The sequence below is a fragment of the Phaethon lepturus genome, unplaced genomic scaffold (genome assembly GCF_000687285.1).
Source record: "Phaethon lepturus isolate BGI_N335 unplaced genomic scaffold, ASM68728v1 scaffold28841, whole genome shotgun sequence".
Classification (NCBI taxonomy): domain Eukaryota; kingdom Metazoa; phylum Chordata; class Aves; order Phaethontiformes; family Phaethontidae; genus Phaethon; species Phaethon lepturus.
Window position 1 is genome coordinate 3,662 of NW_010517415.1, and position 16,888 is coordinate 20,549.

General features: G+C 44.1%; 1 protein-coding gene across 1 annotated transcript; it reads right to left on the minus strand.

The window, feature by feature from the left end:
* Nucleotides 1–4,765: 4,765 nt before the first annotated feature.
* On the minus strand, nucleotides 4,766–16,716 carry LOC104627974 (SLIT-ROBO Rho GTPase-activating protein 2-like). The gene is made up of 6 exons (XM_010296396.1): nucleotides 16,685–16,716; nucleotides 15,058–15,137; nucleotides 10,733–10,913; nucleotides 10,164–10,310; nucleotides 7,715–8,042; nucleotides 4,766–5,149 (listed from the first exon to the last, which is right to left on the minus strand). The coding sequence occupies exons 1-6, from the start codon at nucleotides 16,714–16,716 to the stop codon at nucleotides 4,766–4,768; spliced, it is 1,152 nt and encodes a 383-aa protein (XP_010294698.1).
* Between the last annotated feature and the right edge of the window lie 172 nt (nucleotides 16,717–16,888).

Genomic DNA, 16,888 nt, shown 5'->3' on the forward strand with positions numbered 1-16,888 from the left:
AAGATATATATATTTTTTTTTTTTTTTCAAGTACCAGGTTGATGCACACACACAGAGACAAGCAGAAAACTGCTCCCGAGAGGATTATCTTCCAAAGGGATATGTAAGCTCAAACCCCAAAATTCAGTCCAGAGGGCCAGTAAGCGCTCGGCGTTTTCCCAGAGCCGGAGGCTGGAAGCATGCTGCAGGGAAGGACGTCGCTCCCTTAGTGCTACCGGTCAGCTAAAGAAACAGCTTTAAGTCTGTAACTGCATTTGTGGGACGTTAGCCAAGGCCAGATAAGCCCACGAAAAGGCTTGTTTTTGTGAAAACTAAAAATATCAAAATAAATCAATCCCCAGCTTGTTAAACTCATTCTCTGTTCTGGACAGGCTCGTCAGAGGCGGGAGCGCCCAAATGCTTGTTTTCTTTTCTTTTAAAGCAGTTTTCCTAGCTCGTGGGTCATAGGCCAGCGGGTAAATGTATTTATCCTTTGCAGCACATCCCTCTACAGTCAGAGCTCGGTCCTGCCAAGCGCAGCTTCCCCTGACCTGGCCCAGGTAAACCAGCACCGCGCGCTGAACGCGGAGGGATAGCGGGCAGAAGCTGCTCCTGCGCTTAACCTCGAGCCTGAGCTCACCCACGTGCCGCGCTGGGGCCAGACCGCTCAGCGTCGTGCCGAGCCCATCGGACAAATGGTCTCGATGGGTATTTTTCCATCGGGACCGCTGCCTTACCGGCCCTGCGGAGAGCATAAATCCTTTATGTGTCCCCTCGATACGTGGCTCACCAGGCGACGGAGCATTCCAGTCTATCAGGTACACGTACGTAAAGGATCCGAAGTGCTAACTAGAGACATTTATTTCTATTGAAAAACATCTCTCAAATGCTTAACAAATCCCCAAACCCATACAACGTTCAACTGAATTTGAGGTTTTGACACACAGAGGCAGAGAGATAAGGCAGCAAACTCCATCTGCAACGACCTCTTGTTGTCTTAATATTGCTAGAGCTCTTCCAAGCGCGCAGGCGAACGGCCGAGCGACTGCTCGCTGGGTACCAAGTGCCAGGTGGGGAACTGTAACAGATGGAATTTCTTGCCAAACTCTGAAGTGTTTTGATTCGGTAAATAAATTTATGAGAACTCGGTTAGCTTAACCTACTTTTGTGCAAGAACAATCTTGCCTTTAAACAAAAAAAAAAAAAAAAGAAAAAAACGAAAAAAACCCAACAAAAACTCCCAAAACCCAACATATGAGGTATTCATCACAGGAAACCCAAAGACTCTTTTTTGAACAGGTATCAAAATACATACATGTACAACAATTTTTTTTCTGCTGTCACAGTGCACTCTAATTATTTAATCATTTTCATTGCAATGAAATATCCAGTACAGATAAAGTGAGAGAGTTTGATCATGTCCCACTGCTTTGACGTGAAGAACAAATTTACAATTTAGAAACCGAGCCTTTGGATTACCTTAGAGAGGCAGAAATTTAGCAATCGTTAAAGCACGCTGCTCAATTCCCAACTAGGGAAATAGAACATAAAAGGTTAGCGCTTCAGAAACTATTAAGATCCATCACCTAAAATTGTATTTTATTTTAAAAGTTTTGCTTTGGATTATTTCAATCCAACATCTGATGAACAAGAATCCTTTGTTCATACAAAGCACTATCAAACAGACATACATTATTCCAGTTATCAAACACTTCTTGTCTTTATATTTGACACAAACATTACATAAAAGTCATGAAAGAGAATTTCCATGGAAGAGCTAATATTTCTTCTGAATATGAAGATATGAAGTAATGTTGATACCTCCCCAAGCAAACCACTGCGTCGTACTTGTCCACTCTACATTGGTCTCTTCTACAAGATGCCCACTGCTTTTGCAGGGAGCGGTGCCGCCGTTTCCAGTTTCTCCTTCCCACCTCTCCTGCAACGACTGGTCATAAAACACTCGTGCCAAATGTTCTCTCAGCCTTGTGTGTTCACAGAGTGAAGCAGACAAGCCAAAAGTTTCCTTTTTCTGTTGTGTGGTTTTGGGTTTTTTTTTGTTCTCCCGTGTGTGCGCGCGCGTGTGAATTTTCTGCTGGCTGGCCAGACCCAGAGCACGTGGAAGAGGAAGGACGATCTTCAGCCTGCCGTATTGCTTGCTGTTAAGTGTAAGTGTCAATCACAGTGCACACCAAAATTCCAGTTGAGTAGCTCAATATACAGGTTATCCTGCTAGGCATATTGCCCTTGACAGTAGGATTGTCCCAGAGCTGTGGATGCCAGAGATAAGCACAGTAATTCATATACAGACAGTTGCTGTTACAGTAACCTGAAGTCTTTTTTATTTTTATCTCTTAATTTCCATTCATACTTCAGACCTCGAAGATAGAAAAGAGCATCTCCTCCAAATGTGCTGTGCGTGGCTGGACACTTATTCTTAGAAACATGAATGCTAGGCATAAAAATATAAAGAAAATAAGGCATTACAAATGAGTCGAAGTAAATTTACAGAGAACCTGCTCTTGACACAGATTAACTTTGGTCGTTCATGACCAAAAAGAAAACAAAACTAAAAACTCCCTACCTAAAAGTAAATGCCAGAAAGTTCTGCCTGAGCGAAAAATTACAAGTTTAGTTCTATTTTTCCCCAAAAGAACAAGTGATTCCTTGGTGGTAGAAGTCCATCAGAACCTGAGAGCAAAGGTCGCTGGTCGCACTGTTGGGGATCTTCCCCTGCGAGAGGAACAGGGTAAGGTCCAGTGAGTCACACACGTACCGCCGTGCTTCCCAAGGGGAACCGCTGCTACAGATCAGCTAAGGAGAAATGAATAATAAAGAGTGTTCTCACTGAAATCTTTCCGGTGTTCCCCCGTTTTCCTATGTTCTTAATTTAGGGCACAGAGAAAGTTGGCCTTTGCCAAAGCCATCATCAATACGGATATATTACACCTGTAGAGATGGGGGTGTGCGTGTGGGGATGGACAGGGCCACAGTAAAACCCTGTTCACTTCTCCAAGTAACATCCCAAATGAATCAGAAAAGTACATTTCAGAAACTGTTCGTAGAAATGTAGGTTTTGTTTCTTCTTTTTTAATTACTAAGTGCCAATTAAAACGACATTGCAGTCACAAGAAAGCTAAGTGTGAGAAACCCACAAATTTAAAAGAAACTCAGCTAAATGAGAGAGAAAAATGACTTTTCTTATCTTGTCCTTGCCTGAATTTATTTGATGAAAACGTAAGATGTGCAGCTTTTTTTTTTTTTTAAATCCCAGAAAAGTTTGGGAACAAGGTGAACTGAGGGTCAGCCAGAGTCTCCTCTCTTGCAGGACTGCGAGTCTCTTGCAGGACTGCGAGATCTTCTTTACCGTTGTTAAGTGGCACATGCCTTTTTTTTTTTTTTTTTTTTATAAATTAAATAAATGTTAGCATTGTGGAAAATTCTCAGTAGAGTACAAAAAAGTTCATGCAGCCTGCTAGCGGCTGAAGCATTTGCTACCTACCATATAAATACAAATACTAAGAATTCATTCACGTATCTGCGGAGTCCTACGCAGGCATGCCGGTCTACCAACGAACACGTAGGGAAGCCACTCCAGAAGCTGCATGCTGTCACGTCACCGTCCCCAGCAGCGTTTCCTACACCGCTCTATAAGAGCGGAGATCCCTAAAGCAGTTCACAGCGGTCACAGCCACCGACCAAAGCATTTGCAACCAGAAAGAGGGAGAAGATTCAAAGCTCGAGAACTTCTGATTGAAGTTTTTACAGTGCTTGTAACTGGGATTTTGGTAAGGATCCATCTTGATACACGATCAAAACAAGAACATGTGCGTTAGTAAATGAACTCCCATCAGAGTACGCTTGGTTTTCAAAAGTTAACTTGTTTTTACATTCAGTCTCCCGAGACCACACACCACATCATAGCCTACGGGCTGAAAATTACACTGAACAACAATAAAGCTGTTTTTAAATATGGGAGAGCAAAGGGGGAAAACAGCTAGATTGTCCATAAGCAACAACTGGGCTCGCTCTTATGCTCCTAAACCTCAGGAACATGTTTGTTTATATTTGCACAGACACATATTATGTATAACTCCACAAAATCTAAGAGTGTTCCAGAGTAAACTATTTTTCATGACAAGTGTCGACTAAAGGATGAGGCTGGATGGCCAAGAGCTTTGGCCCTGGGGGGAGGAATGGGGGAGCAAACAAACAAAACCAGAGGATGTGATGGAAGTCGAGACAGACCCTTAACCACCATGGCACCAGCGGGCGACATAATAATAATAATAATAATGCACAAGAAACAGGCATGTCCAAGCTCCACGTAAACAGTGGCACCAAAACATGCAGTAAGACTAAAATCTATCCTATCGTTTCCCTGTGATAAATGAAACACGGAATATATAAGTCACTACACCAGTATTCAAAACATGATGCCACTAAATATTTTTCTTTCAGTGGCCAAACACTTCAACAAGGCATCAACTAGAAACCAAGATCCAACTCATCGCTTTTTGTGTATTTTCCTCCTCAGCTTCACAGTGACCCGATATTGGATTTCCTAAGTGTGGCATGAACTGTTTTGCCTCACGAACATCACTGATGCGGGCACAGGGGATGAGGTTGTTACCACTTAGTTCACTCCCAGGAAGTGCTCCCCAGCACTTCACAACTAACCTTCAGCAGAAGTTGAAAAATTAGTTAAATAGGGATTTTAATGTCTTTAACAGAGTCTCTTAATGTGAAACAATACAGTTGTATCCACAGAGCAGCATCAAGTTTATCAGACAGTACAGGACTTGTCAGTAGGCTGCTGAGATGCAGAGGAGGCAACGCCGGGGCTCGTGGCGTTTGTTTTGGGGAAAACTGTAGGCTTCGGCCGAGTTGCCGGGGGTTTCACCTGGGTGGCCATTTTGACCGACTTCACTGGCCTGAAGGTGCACGGTATGTCGCCGGCTGTGCTGGCGCTGCGCTGGAAAGCTGGTTCAGTGTCCTTGAGGATCTGAGTGTGCAGAGGGCTGGAAGGTTCAGAGGTGGGGGCCACCACTGGAGACGTTTTCAAAGGCTCCAGGGTGTCGAGGACAACATCTGGCGTGTGCTTTACGCTGCTTTGCCTTTCCAGCTCCCGCAGCTCGTTTAGAGCAGAGTTCATAGTAGCTTCAATATCCTGAAAACACAAAAGAGAAACCAAGTGAATAACAGAACCCAGACACATAAATACAGAGATAAAAGTCAGCCTTTGAGAACGACGTATTTGTTTTCAGCCTGTAAACACCAATGCTCAAATCAAATGGCGGGTCAAGGACCTTTAGGTGTCAAAGTGAAACCCCCGCCAAACTACACAGCTTTACATACTGAAGCCAATAAGCAGTAATATTTTCCATCAACAGGGAGCAAAATAATTGCTAGCAGTTTCTTCGATGCTAATTTGGTCCTTCACTGGTCCTGATGCTGCTTGGACTTCAAAGATGAGTACAATCCCAAAACGCAGCAACGAATGGAAAAGCATGTGATTCTAAGTATTAGGATCCATTCTTGTACTTTATTTGGCACGTGACATTCAGGAGAGCAAATTCTTGAAGAAAGGACTGATGATTTTGACACTGGCTGATGGGCCATGCACTGAATGCTGAAATCCTCGTGTGCTTTTGCTGCCTCGCTGGTTTTCCTGCTGTCCGAGTTGTCTTCCCTTCCCAGAAAGGTGTTACATGAGACTCAAAATTTTAATGTTTTAGAAAGCATAGAAAATATCAGAAGCATATATAGAAATTCAAGTGGGCACTTCTCCTTCCTCTTATAAAATATTAGAGTTATTAACAAATAAGTATAAAGAGAACTCTGAGATAAGAACGTGGCTTTTTGTTCTCAGTTGTAGCAGGACCTACACGTCTGCTACAGCCCGTGCTGGGGAGCCCACTGGTGCACAGAATTCACTGGAGAGCAGAAGAGCTCAGCCTTCCTGTGACTCACAGTTTGGCTACAGCTTTTTAGCTTCCTTAGAGGTTTTTCAGGGGGTGGGGAAGGTAAATCAGTCAAGGAATGGTGGAAGAAACCAGAGACAGAAATCTGACACCTCCGAGTCTATCTTGAGGCCAGGCAGATTTTACTTATGAAGTTACGGAAAATATGTAAAATGCATGATGATTATTAGATGGTGTTTGAACAGATACTGCAGGGCAAAGAGAATCACTGATTTAACACAGCTTCTCCCGCCTCCCCGCCTTTTCTTTTTCTCCCCAGACTCTTCTCCAGTGAAAACAATGCAGTTAACGTTCTGGCATGAAGAGGAGACAGAACAACTTCAGTTAGAGCTTAATTGAAAAAACAAAGAAACTGATTTATGTTAACCAAAGCCTTGGAAGGACAATGAAATATGAAGACAACAAGAACCGTGTATTACAATTCCACTGCAATAAATGGGCTAAAGATATTCGTAACGGCAAAATACAACTTTCCATCAGAGTATGTATCAGATTTTTATTTGGACCTTATTTATTACTCGACATTGCTGTTTTGTCAATAAAAATGATGCTTGATCTTCACTATCTTCCCCCAGCTCTTTAGAAACCTACAAACTCCTGAACCAGGCAGAGAAGTCAGGTCTCCCAGGGCTGGCTTTGTAATCTGAGACTCAAGCATTCCTTGGCTTTAGATAGATCCATCGCATACTGAAAACAGTCAGTACACGCAAAATACATGTGCAGGCACATCTAACAGCTTGGAGTGGGAGAAAGGAAAGATCCTTCATGGAAGAGGGAAACCTGTAATATTTTCACCATTCACCCCATTAGTAGCTGTCACTTGTTCAAACCTAAGTGTGACTTTCAACTGTTTTCTGTCCTACTTGTGAAACTACAGTGGACGGAGGCAAGGACGGATGCAAAACCGCACGTGCATTTTTGTTAACAACAGTCACTGCCGTGGCAGCTCACAGCCCCCGGCACAGGGACGGGACAGGTCTCTGCGTCAAAATTAGCAAAGATGAAGGAAAATACTAAGAACACCTTCCCCGTTAAGCTGCACAGAAGGAATCCGAGAAGACGGCTTCCTTGTCGCCTGGTCAGCGCGTGGAGGCAGTCCCAAAAGCAGGGCTCTCGGCGAAGTTCAAACACAGCCGCACACGCATCGGTAGCCTGCCCTCATTTCAAGGCACTAGTCTAAATAAATAACTAATGAAAACTAGCAGTATTATGTTCAAAGTTGGTTTCTAATCACACACTGAACCCTCTAAGCATATAAAGATGCCACTGTGAGCACTGTACAACTCAGCAGCCTGCTTTTATTTTGACTGTACTGCTCCATATGCTTCCAATGTCTAACCACAGGCAAGTTTGCACAACTGACAGGAGAATGTTAAATTGATGCTAAATACTTCACTTTCCTCATGTCTTGAAGTTGTGATTGTTTAATTTTTTGCTGACAGCTTTGGAATCTGTGTAACTTTCTGAACTGGACATTTTTATTGTTGAAACTAAATTCTGAATAATGAACAGGGCCAAGTTTTTATGGTGGAAAGACCTGACTGTTTATCTTCACTCATGAAAGCAGCCTCAGTGACTTACACAAAGTGAGGTTTGAAAGACTAGACTCAAGCTGTGGAGTAAGTTAAGATTGCATTGTGAGAAGGGAAGGGATACGAGATTACATCAGACCTCGCATTAAAACATCTCATTGTATCCAACATCCTCTAAGTTTCCAAAACAAATCTTTAAGGCAAAGCACTCCTATTTACCTGTGCAATAACTTCAGGGTCCATGGGCCGATGGTTGTTGAAGCTCTTGGACCTCCCTGCTGTCACAGTTTTCCGGATCTGCGGGCTGTCTATCCTGTTCTTCAGAGACGAGTGTCGGCTGATAGAATTGAGGCTGCCATGGCCACTGATGGAGCATTTATCTGGAACCTCCTTGGGAAGACTTTGGCTCATAATGGGCTGGGATGAGGGTCTGGAACCGGCTATGGCTCCTGGGGAGGCTGGTTCTGCCATTGAACTACCTAGTCCATGGCTGTCACTTTGACGGAAGGCTCTTCTGATGCTGCCTGACTCTGGTTTCTTTCTTTGCCTTCAGTCACAAAAGCAAAACAAGTCAATAACAGCAGGTACACATAACGGGCTGTAATTTGAAGATATCCCCCCAAAACAACACAGAGGACAATGGGAAGAGACATAAAGATACCCAGATTACAAATACACTCGGGATTTTAGGAGTCATTGTGAAACAGCAAAATTATAAATCATTCCAGTTTAACACTGCTAACAACAAGACTGAGTTTCTGGCAGCTGTGCACATTCACAGCAAAACCAGAAAACTTGGATGAAACGTAATTAACTTGGTCAAGAAGAAAAGAATTTGTATTTGAACAAAAAAAACCCTCTGTGCCATCAACAGGTTTTGATGATGTGTTTTTATTACATTAGAAGAGCAGAGCTACAATTTTTGACTGGAGGACACAGTATAAGTCTACTAAGCTCCTGGCCCAAGGCATCAAGTTACTATTTTCAGAGATTGGCAAGCAAAGAACCCCATAGTTTGGGGTTAATGATCATTTCCAATATTTGCTGGTGGTAATAGATGTTTCTTTTTCATTGTTTTAGCAGGACCATAAGGCATTATCTATGCAGGGCTACAGACATACCAAAAGATGATGTCAAATGGATGAACTGGTCCAAACAATTTAGTTTCTACCCCAGCACCATGTGGTCTGACAGCACGATTCCATTCAAATCATATGAAGGCCAATGCAGCAGAATACTTTATGCCATAGGTCTGAAGCTTGGCATCCATTATACAGGGAAGGATCCATTTATATATAGCACCAGCCCCATGAGTAACTGCAAGAAAGTGTTAACTCCAGTAGGATTTTGGCATCCAAATAATAATTCAGTGGGTGGCACAACTGTCATTGCGAAACCATCTGATTTAATTTTGCCCAAGTCTGTTCACACATAGGTCAGAAGATTCATTCCTAAAGAAAAAACAACAAAATGAGTCTTATGCTACTATTGCTAAATATCAGCTTCCCTAGTAAAGGGAAAAAAAACGGAGTGGACATTACCCAGGGCTTCTTAAAAACACTACATACAACACTACCAAAACCAGCAGACGGTGAAGCTTCAACATAGCTCTGTTCGTTATACAAATCTTTCCGTAACTGGCGTAACGGCATACTTCATTGGCTCATACAACAAACATTATAAAAGAAAGCCCAGATCCCAAGCTGATGCAGATTAACATAGTTTCACTGGTATCAGTGGAGCTCTGCTGACCATAAACAAAGGACCAGGCTCTGTGTAGGACATCAGCAGGTCCACACCTTTGAAAAGGATGCATTTCTGTTATTGCCTTTACAGACTACACTCTGTTAAATTCACTGAAGGTTAAAAATATCCACTCCCATAAAACGGTAGTTATCATATTAATATCTTCACTGCACAACAGAGACACGTGGGTTTTTTTAATACCAAGGAAATAATCAGAAAGATGTGGGGGATAAGTCTGCTCTAGAATAATTAAATAACAGATCAAGAAGCATAGTCTGTTACTAGCTTAATTTCCCTTTTTTTTTTAATTATCTTGAGTGTTGGCTAAAGTAACAATTTCTGGTTGAGGAGGCAAAGTTAGAGCAACAGAGAGGTGTGTTGTTTCACTGCAAGCATATGGTTAGTAACCTCAGGTGAGAAGTGCTGGAGAAATGGAAGAATGTTACAAGCAATGCCAGATGGTGGGACTTCAGGTATGTCATTTAGCACAAAAGGTGACACTAGTTTCTGAAGAAATTCTCCCCCAACCCATAAAACAAAACATGTTAAATGTAAACGAGACATAACAAATCACAGAACATAACAAGGAACGGGAACACACGATTACAAGAACTCACTCCGCTATTCCACTCCCTTTCTCTGTCTGCTTAGCTTATAAAATAGGACATATCTGGGGAAACGGGAAGAGATGGCACCTTAGGGGTAAGGAAGAGAAGCCAGTGGGATTTTTGAAAGAGCACTGGCCACACTGGCGACACAGAGAGAGAGAGGACAGCAACACGTGAGCAAGTTAGAAGAGGGGGAAGCAGAGAATAATGGTGGCAGCGCTCACTAGGTAATCTCTTTCAGGGAAGGAAATATTTTACTAGACTCATCACCAAGATCTCCACAGTTAAGTAAAATAATGCAAGGCTGTTCTTACTTGTTGATGTTCGCAAGGTAAATATCTGCAACGTGACCCCCACTTGGGCAACTGGCACCAGCTCTAGCAGTCACTTTTTCTTCCGGTGGCTCAGAATTCATTTCTATTTCAGACTTCGGACTGGATCTTTCAGAGATACCATCCTCACTAGGAAGGAGGAGGGAAGGAAATCACAACCAAAACAGGACCAACAGCACTGAATTTCAAATACAGCACAGTGTATGTAAACATACATGCAGGACAACAGCACTGTGCTAGCGTCTTTCTCTTAAGAATCGTTACGTATCTTTCAAATAAGAGAACCTGATTTCTGCGAGCAACCTGGAGATCCCAGCTCTGCATCTTTACCAGGCTGGCAGCACCAGAACAATTTTTATATGGCACCTCCACATACGCGGACACCTACGCCTCTGCGGAGCTCTGCTTGTTTCAAGAGGCCTCCCTTCTTGCGGGGAAGGTCGAAGGATGAACTCTCCCCACCTGGTGTCAACATCTTGACACAAAAACTCCATTCCGCACCTGAGTTTTAAGCAAGCCCATCTTGCAGGTGGGCTTAAAGAGTAACATACGTGTCTTGAACGACGATATACTGATGAGGAATAAGGCCGTCAATTCCATTGTGGCGTCCCTCCCACCAGTCATCTGAGGCCCGCTGATAGAGTAAGAGAGAAGCTCCTTTTTTAAAGGACAGCTCTCGTGCAGTCCTGCCAATGTAGTCGAACTTCGCTATCGCTTCTATGGGCTCACACTCTAGGAGATAGAAGGGAATAAACAATAATTCACTAAGCACTTGGGCTCAGGTAAGTATTCAACAGTTCAAACCTACCATAAAACAGCTTATGACGAAAGCATGGAAGAGGATAAAGTGTTGCTTCTTAAGGCAGCAGAGGGTTGAAACAGTAAGATTCAGAGGGGAACCCCTGTAATGTGAGGATGTTGCCATTTCAGCATTTACCTAATCTCTATGTAGTGGACACATTCATGTTTTCCAAGTCATAAACCCACTTACAGCTATTCAAGTGTACAAAGATGGAAGTGGCAATGGCAAAATTAGTATCCCATTATAATAAAAAAAATTTCAAAGTTAGGTAGCTATCAGGTATGTTCCAGACAAAAATCTGCCTATGGTACGCTTTCTTAAAGGCAGCTAAACTAAACCTCCTGGGCCGGCAAGCAGGAGTTGTTATTAGCATTTAAGGAGGGAAACATCCTCTGATCCCAAGCTGCCTCAGAAATAAAGCATCCATTCAGAGGGAAATTTCTGCTGCCTGTGAGGTTCACCTGACCCAGGAGACCGGATTCTGGCACCGTGGGAGGCCGTGCTATTCATGGAACTGTCATGGAAGCTAACGAAAACATTCAGTGCCTCCACCACTGCGGTTTGTGCAGCCATCAGGAGAGCAGGCGGCTCCCCCGGGCTCCGTGCAGCTGGGCTGCACCATGCACAGCGCTGCGCTTGGAGCTGCACAACGTGCTCCAAATCCGACTGCTCCTACTTGTAAGGCTCACAAAAGAGCTACAGCCATGCTGTGTCTGCAACCAGCCACTAATCCAGGTCCCTGTAGGACTCTGACATTATACAGGGGGACAATATGGGCATTTAGACACTCGGGAAAATCAGTATGAAATTCACGTGGATTATTTTTAAGACTTAGAAAAATCTGCCATTGGTTCAGTCTAAATATATAATAAGCCAGCTCCCAGTTCTAGGCAGGAATCAGGGGAATGGAGATGAGCTCAACCACAGAGCCCCAGTGGACTTCAGCCTCTAATTACTTTAAAGGAGCTTTAACACAGCCACGCGGTCCACGGAAATTGAGTTCTTTCCTGGAGAAAGAGATTTGTGGTTCCTCTTCCCAGACAAGGAAAGATATGCCATTTCATACAGAGATCTCCCCTGCCTCATGGGAAGCCTCTACAGTGCAAGAGCCACCCAAGTAAGACTGGAAGGCCAAACGCGAGCCACAGCTTTTACAATTATTCCCTGCGAGAGCACATGCTCAAGAATTAGGCCTCCAAGGCTGCCCACAGACAGGCAAGGTAGTAGCCGGGCTTGAGCAAATATATAGCGTAAATCCGTCTGAGTGAGCTGATGCTGCAGTACCACCGTCTCATCAGTCGGTCTGAGAGAGCAGAGCAGAAGCACCCCCCAAAGAGCCCCATCAGCATCTGTAGTTACAAAGCACAACGTGACCGAGTGCTGAGGGCAATCAGCAACAGGATCTGCTAGATTAATCCCCCAGCAATTAAATTTCTCCATTACTAAACGGGACAGCTCAGAATTCTGTCAAATCACACGTTTCAGGTAAACCCATGGTCAGCCTCACACGAATCCCGTTATCAGCCCTCAGCAACCAGCAAGAGATTTGCAAGGGTGAGAAAAGCCTGGCCCATGTTTGCAGCTTGCGATAGCCGCCTTGCTCCAGACTCCCCAAAGCACATGGTTATCTGGTTTTGGCTCCTTCTTTCCTCTTGCTTGTTTTGCCTCTGGAGCCAGCTTCTTCATAACACTAAAAACCCGATAATGCTGTTCTTTGGTGTCCCCCTCCATTTACGAAGGGGACGATGTGGTTTTGTAAATTCCATCTGTTTCATTAAGAAATGTTTATTGTTCCAGATGAGTGCTGCACTCAGGTTTCTTATGTTTCCAATTTGCTTTTTAGGACTCTGGCTTTCATCCAGAGAAGTGATTTTAGACTCTAATTTCCAGTAGCTTTTTCCTACTACACTTATGCTCAGAGAATAAAGCTGTGTGAATAAAGAGCAATAAGGCTAAGCCAAACAATTACCCCTGCCAGTCTGACGGCCTGTGCAGGAAAGCAGCAGTTTAAAATCCTTCCACTCATACAGATAATTTAACAAACACACGACCTGCGTATGTGTCAGCGTTTCTGACCTCTTATGCCTGTCTCAAACTGGCATGTCCACTCATTCGTACAGCGAGGCTGACTGTGAACAGCACAGATGCTCTGCAAAACACAACCTCTCCCCCTACCCCAAAACGGATTCCTTCCTTCAACGAAGGCGGCTGGGATGACCGCTTCACTTTGGGAGGACTAGTGCCAGTCTCACGAAAGAGCTAAAGGAGCAAGTGCTTGGTCACATCTAAAGACTGAAGCAGTGAGAAGAACCTCTGTCCCACTGAGTTGGAGTTATACGACGTACGCCCGAGGTGTGACACTGCACAGCTCAATTAGAAGGATGCCAGACTCCTTAGTTAACCAGACCTTGCTGCTCCCTCAAAGAAACAGAGGCCCAGCTCCCTCCTCTGCTTCGGTGCCAAACGCTCCCTCCCAAATGCTTCCTATGGAATATTCCGTGTAGGTTGCAGAACTCCATCCAAAACGCCTCCAAATTTTACCTTGCTCAGGGGCCCCACACAATCTAGTTCCAGAGGCTGCAAAGCAGTGTCCTTCGCTAATCTCTAACTGCTCCTTTTCCCATCATTGTGCCCTCACAGCTACATGAGCAATCTAAAAATCCCATACCGAAATAATGCAAGTACAGCCCATGGCGCTTAGAGCCTGCAGACTTTAGCTCCAGGCCTTACAGATGCTGGAAGAGTTAGTCTTTCCTTCGTTACAGCAATGAAATTGCTCCTTCTTTAGGTACCAACTCAAAAAGGACATGTTTTCATGCATTTTTAAGAAGCTAACACTTTTCAGAAAGAACATTCTGTTCAAGACAGCCAGCGAACTCATGGTTCATTCCCGTATGCTTTGTGTTTTCTCCTAACAACCTCAGTGCGGAATGACTGTGTGATAGTGCTTGACCTTGCCAGGGGAGAAATGATTTTCCAGCTTCTCTAGCAGCGCTCAACATTGTTTACTTCGTTACTGGTGTGTGAACACCATGAAGCCAGCAGGAGCACAGCAATGCCATGGGAAAGGTTTGTTAGGCAACTACTGGAGCAAAGAGAGCAAAAAGCCGCACAAGAGCACATGGCAGAGCCATTGAGTAAGTGACTAAAGACCAGCTCAAAAAGGATGCCACCTAATAAGGGAACGCTGCCTTCTTCCCACCTTTAGAACTGAGGCCATCACAAGTAAAACCATCACAGAGCTTACTTAGACAACTGCAAGGGGACAAAACCCGAGAATAAAACCATATTCTGTCCTGTTTTGGTCAGTCTGTTTTACATGCTGGTCAGTATTCTGGGGCTCACCGTTTCATATCAGTTCGTAATCTTTTCCTCTGCTCTGGATGGGGCTTACATGTAGCTGTTCCCCATTGCAGGAGGCGGCTTTGGATGTATCAACAAGAGACACTCAGAGACTGCAGTGTCACCTTTTCCGTAGGAAATACGGTGCAATTCTCAGCATTGGCACCCCTTTTCACTGATCAGACAAGAAGTGTAACAGTTTCCACAAGGAGACCCAAAAGTTATCAGTGACACGGGCCACACCAGGACCCTCTACCCTAAAAACCTGGCTTTCAGTGGAAGACAAACAGTTTTCGCTTGCTTCCTTAAAGCAGAACCACTGGGGCTTAAGGCACTCGCAATTCCCTTGCCAAAGCTACCAAAAGGGGAAATGCCTGGCATACACTGAAACATATCCAGCCTTTGGCTCTACGCTTCCCCCATGACTTCCAACTCTAAGATCCTTCTAGGGTATAGATGAGCTCAAACAGGCATGCAAGCGTGGAGGGTGTCCAGGCGTGCTGCTAAGATGACATACCCTTGAAAAGAAGGGATATTTTTAAAATAGTCAGGTAACTTCTAAAGATTCCTGTTGATCCTATACCTTTTTACTTTTGGCATCAAATGCTATATGTGATGTTTCAAGTGACTATTTGGATTTAAACTCCACTTTGCATCTAACTTTGAACTTAAATTGCAATCCCCCAGAGCAGGTTACAACAGTTAACCAGGGAGTTAATAGACTTTGCATACCATCATCACTGGTGTGGTGTTCCGCCGTAACGTCCTGAACCGAGTCTTCCGTTGAGGCTCTCTCTCCATGAGGGCTTTCGCTACAAGAAAGAAAGAGAGACAGTGCTTTACACTGGTTGAAATTGAGTTTCCTCATTTACAACAAAGATAACTTAACTAGGAACATCCATATCGGAAGTCAATATCTAGGTTCCACTGTGACAGACACTTTGCGGACACATTTGCACATACTGAAGTCTGTGTGTCTAAAAATCAAGCTAAGTTCTTATTTGATCAAGTAAACCAAACATCTTCGTTAACCTTCTTGTATGCTATCAGGGAAGTCCAACTTCTGATCTTATAACCTGGACTTCTGGAGATGTTCAGAAGCCAGATAGCAGTGGCACGCTGGGTCTAGTTCCTCTTTGCCATGCCAGAATTATTCCCTCAGCTGTATTCTCCATTGCTCTAATTAGCTCATTAGATGACTGATGAGATAGCTGCCACTTCCTGGGGGAAATTATTTCTGAATTCATAATGATATTTCCAGGTCTGAGTTTGTCAGCTCCCTCCTCCCCTTTTACCTCAATCTCAAATTGTCCCATTCATTTCATTGAAGGACTCCCATAGCCAGATTAATTGCCTGGAATCTTTATTTACAGGGCATCTAAACCACCATCAGTACTCATTTATGTTTTGCATGACAAAAAGCTTTGAAAGGATCAATAGACAACAAGTGGCAACCAAGGGTTATGTTTTTATAAGAAGCTACACGAGCAGTTCCCTCAGGACAGGAGCAGAAAGGAAACTGGAAGAGGATCCATTGCCTCTCCCCAACAGCTCCACAGACCTGCTGCCAGCTGGCAGCGCTGCCTGCCTGCCCTGCCTGCTCATCGTAGACGAAAAAAAGTGCTCAGTCCTCATCTTACCAGACACTGTTGCTAAGGTCAAAACGCGTTTGCTGCACTCTTACACTGTAACTCATTTGAGGTGATTTTTAATTCTCTTCACACATTAATAACTTTATCCCTCATTTTGGCCTTGCAATGGTTAAATTAAGTGATCACAGATGTAAAGTGCTCTCCCTTTGGTAATCTATCTCCCATACTCTTTTAAAGCAGAGAAAGAAAGAAAGAAAAAGGAGAAAGGGTAAAATGTTTGGATAATTCTGGTGTCTCACTATGCTTAATCCACATGACATGAAGCTGCCCCACCATCTTCTGAGTCAGTACCTCAGGAATCAACCTTTCCCATCCTTTGCAAAGTCTTTATGCTCCTTAATAAAGTTTACAGAAGAATTTGAAGCCAAATGGAGGTCCCAAGAGGAACACAGCATTGAGGGCTAAAGTTTCATGCAGACTGTGAAGTAATGTCGCGTACAGCCAAAGCTAAGGATCCAAATACTGCACAAAGACGACGTGCCTCTTCCCATCCATGCCCCCAACAGCACTTCCCACCAAAAAACCTGTCCTTGCTGCAGACTTAGTTTCTGTCATGTGAGCCTGGGATGCTGCAGTGGGTAGTGCTTGGCTGCTGGGTTTCACCCCAGGGCTCCAAAAACGCAAGCAATATATGTACCGCCAGCGAAATGCAATGCAAGCTGAGTATCTATGAGCTATCTCCTTCCCTGCGATTCCAGTGGTCTCACTTGCCGTACGCAGGACTCCTGGACTCCCCCATGCCGTCCTTGTGCGGTCTCAGATGGACAGACAGATGCAGCACAAGTCTTAGGCATGACTCAAAGGCAGTAATTCAAAGACGTCAGCAGCGCAGCTCTGAATCTGTCATAAACTCTGAACCTTGCCCTACCATCCTCTGCCCGAGGCAAGCTGTTTCAAAGCTCCTTGGCAGC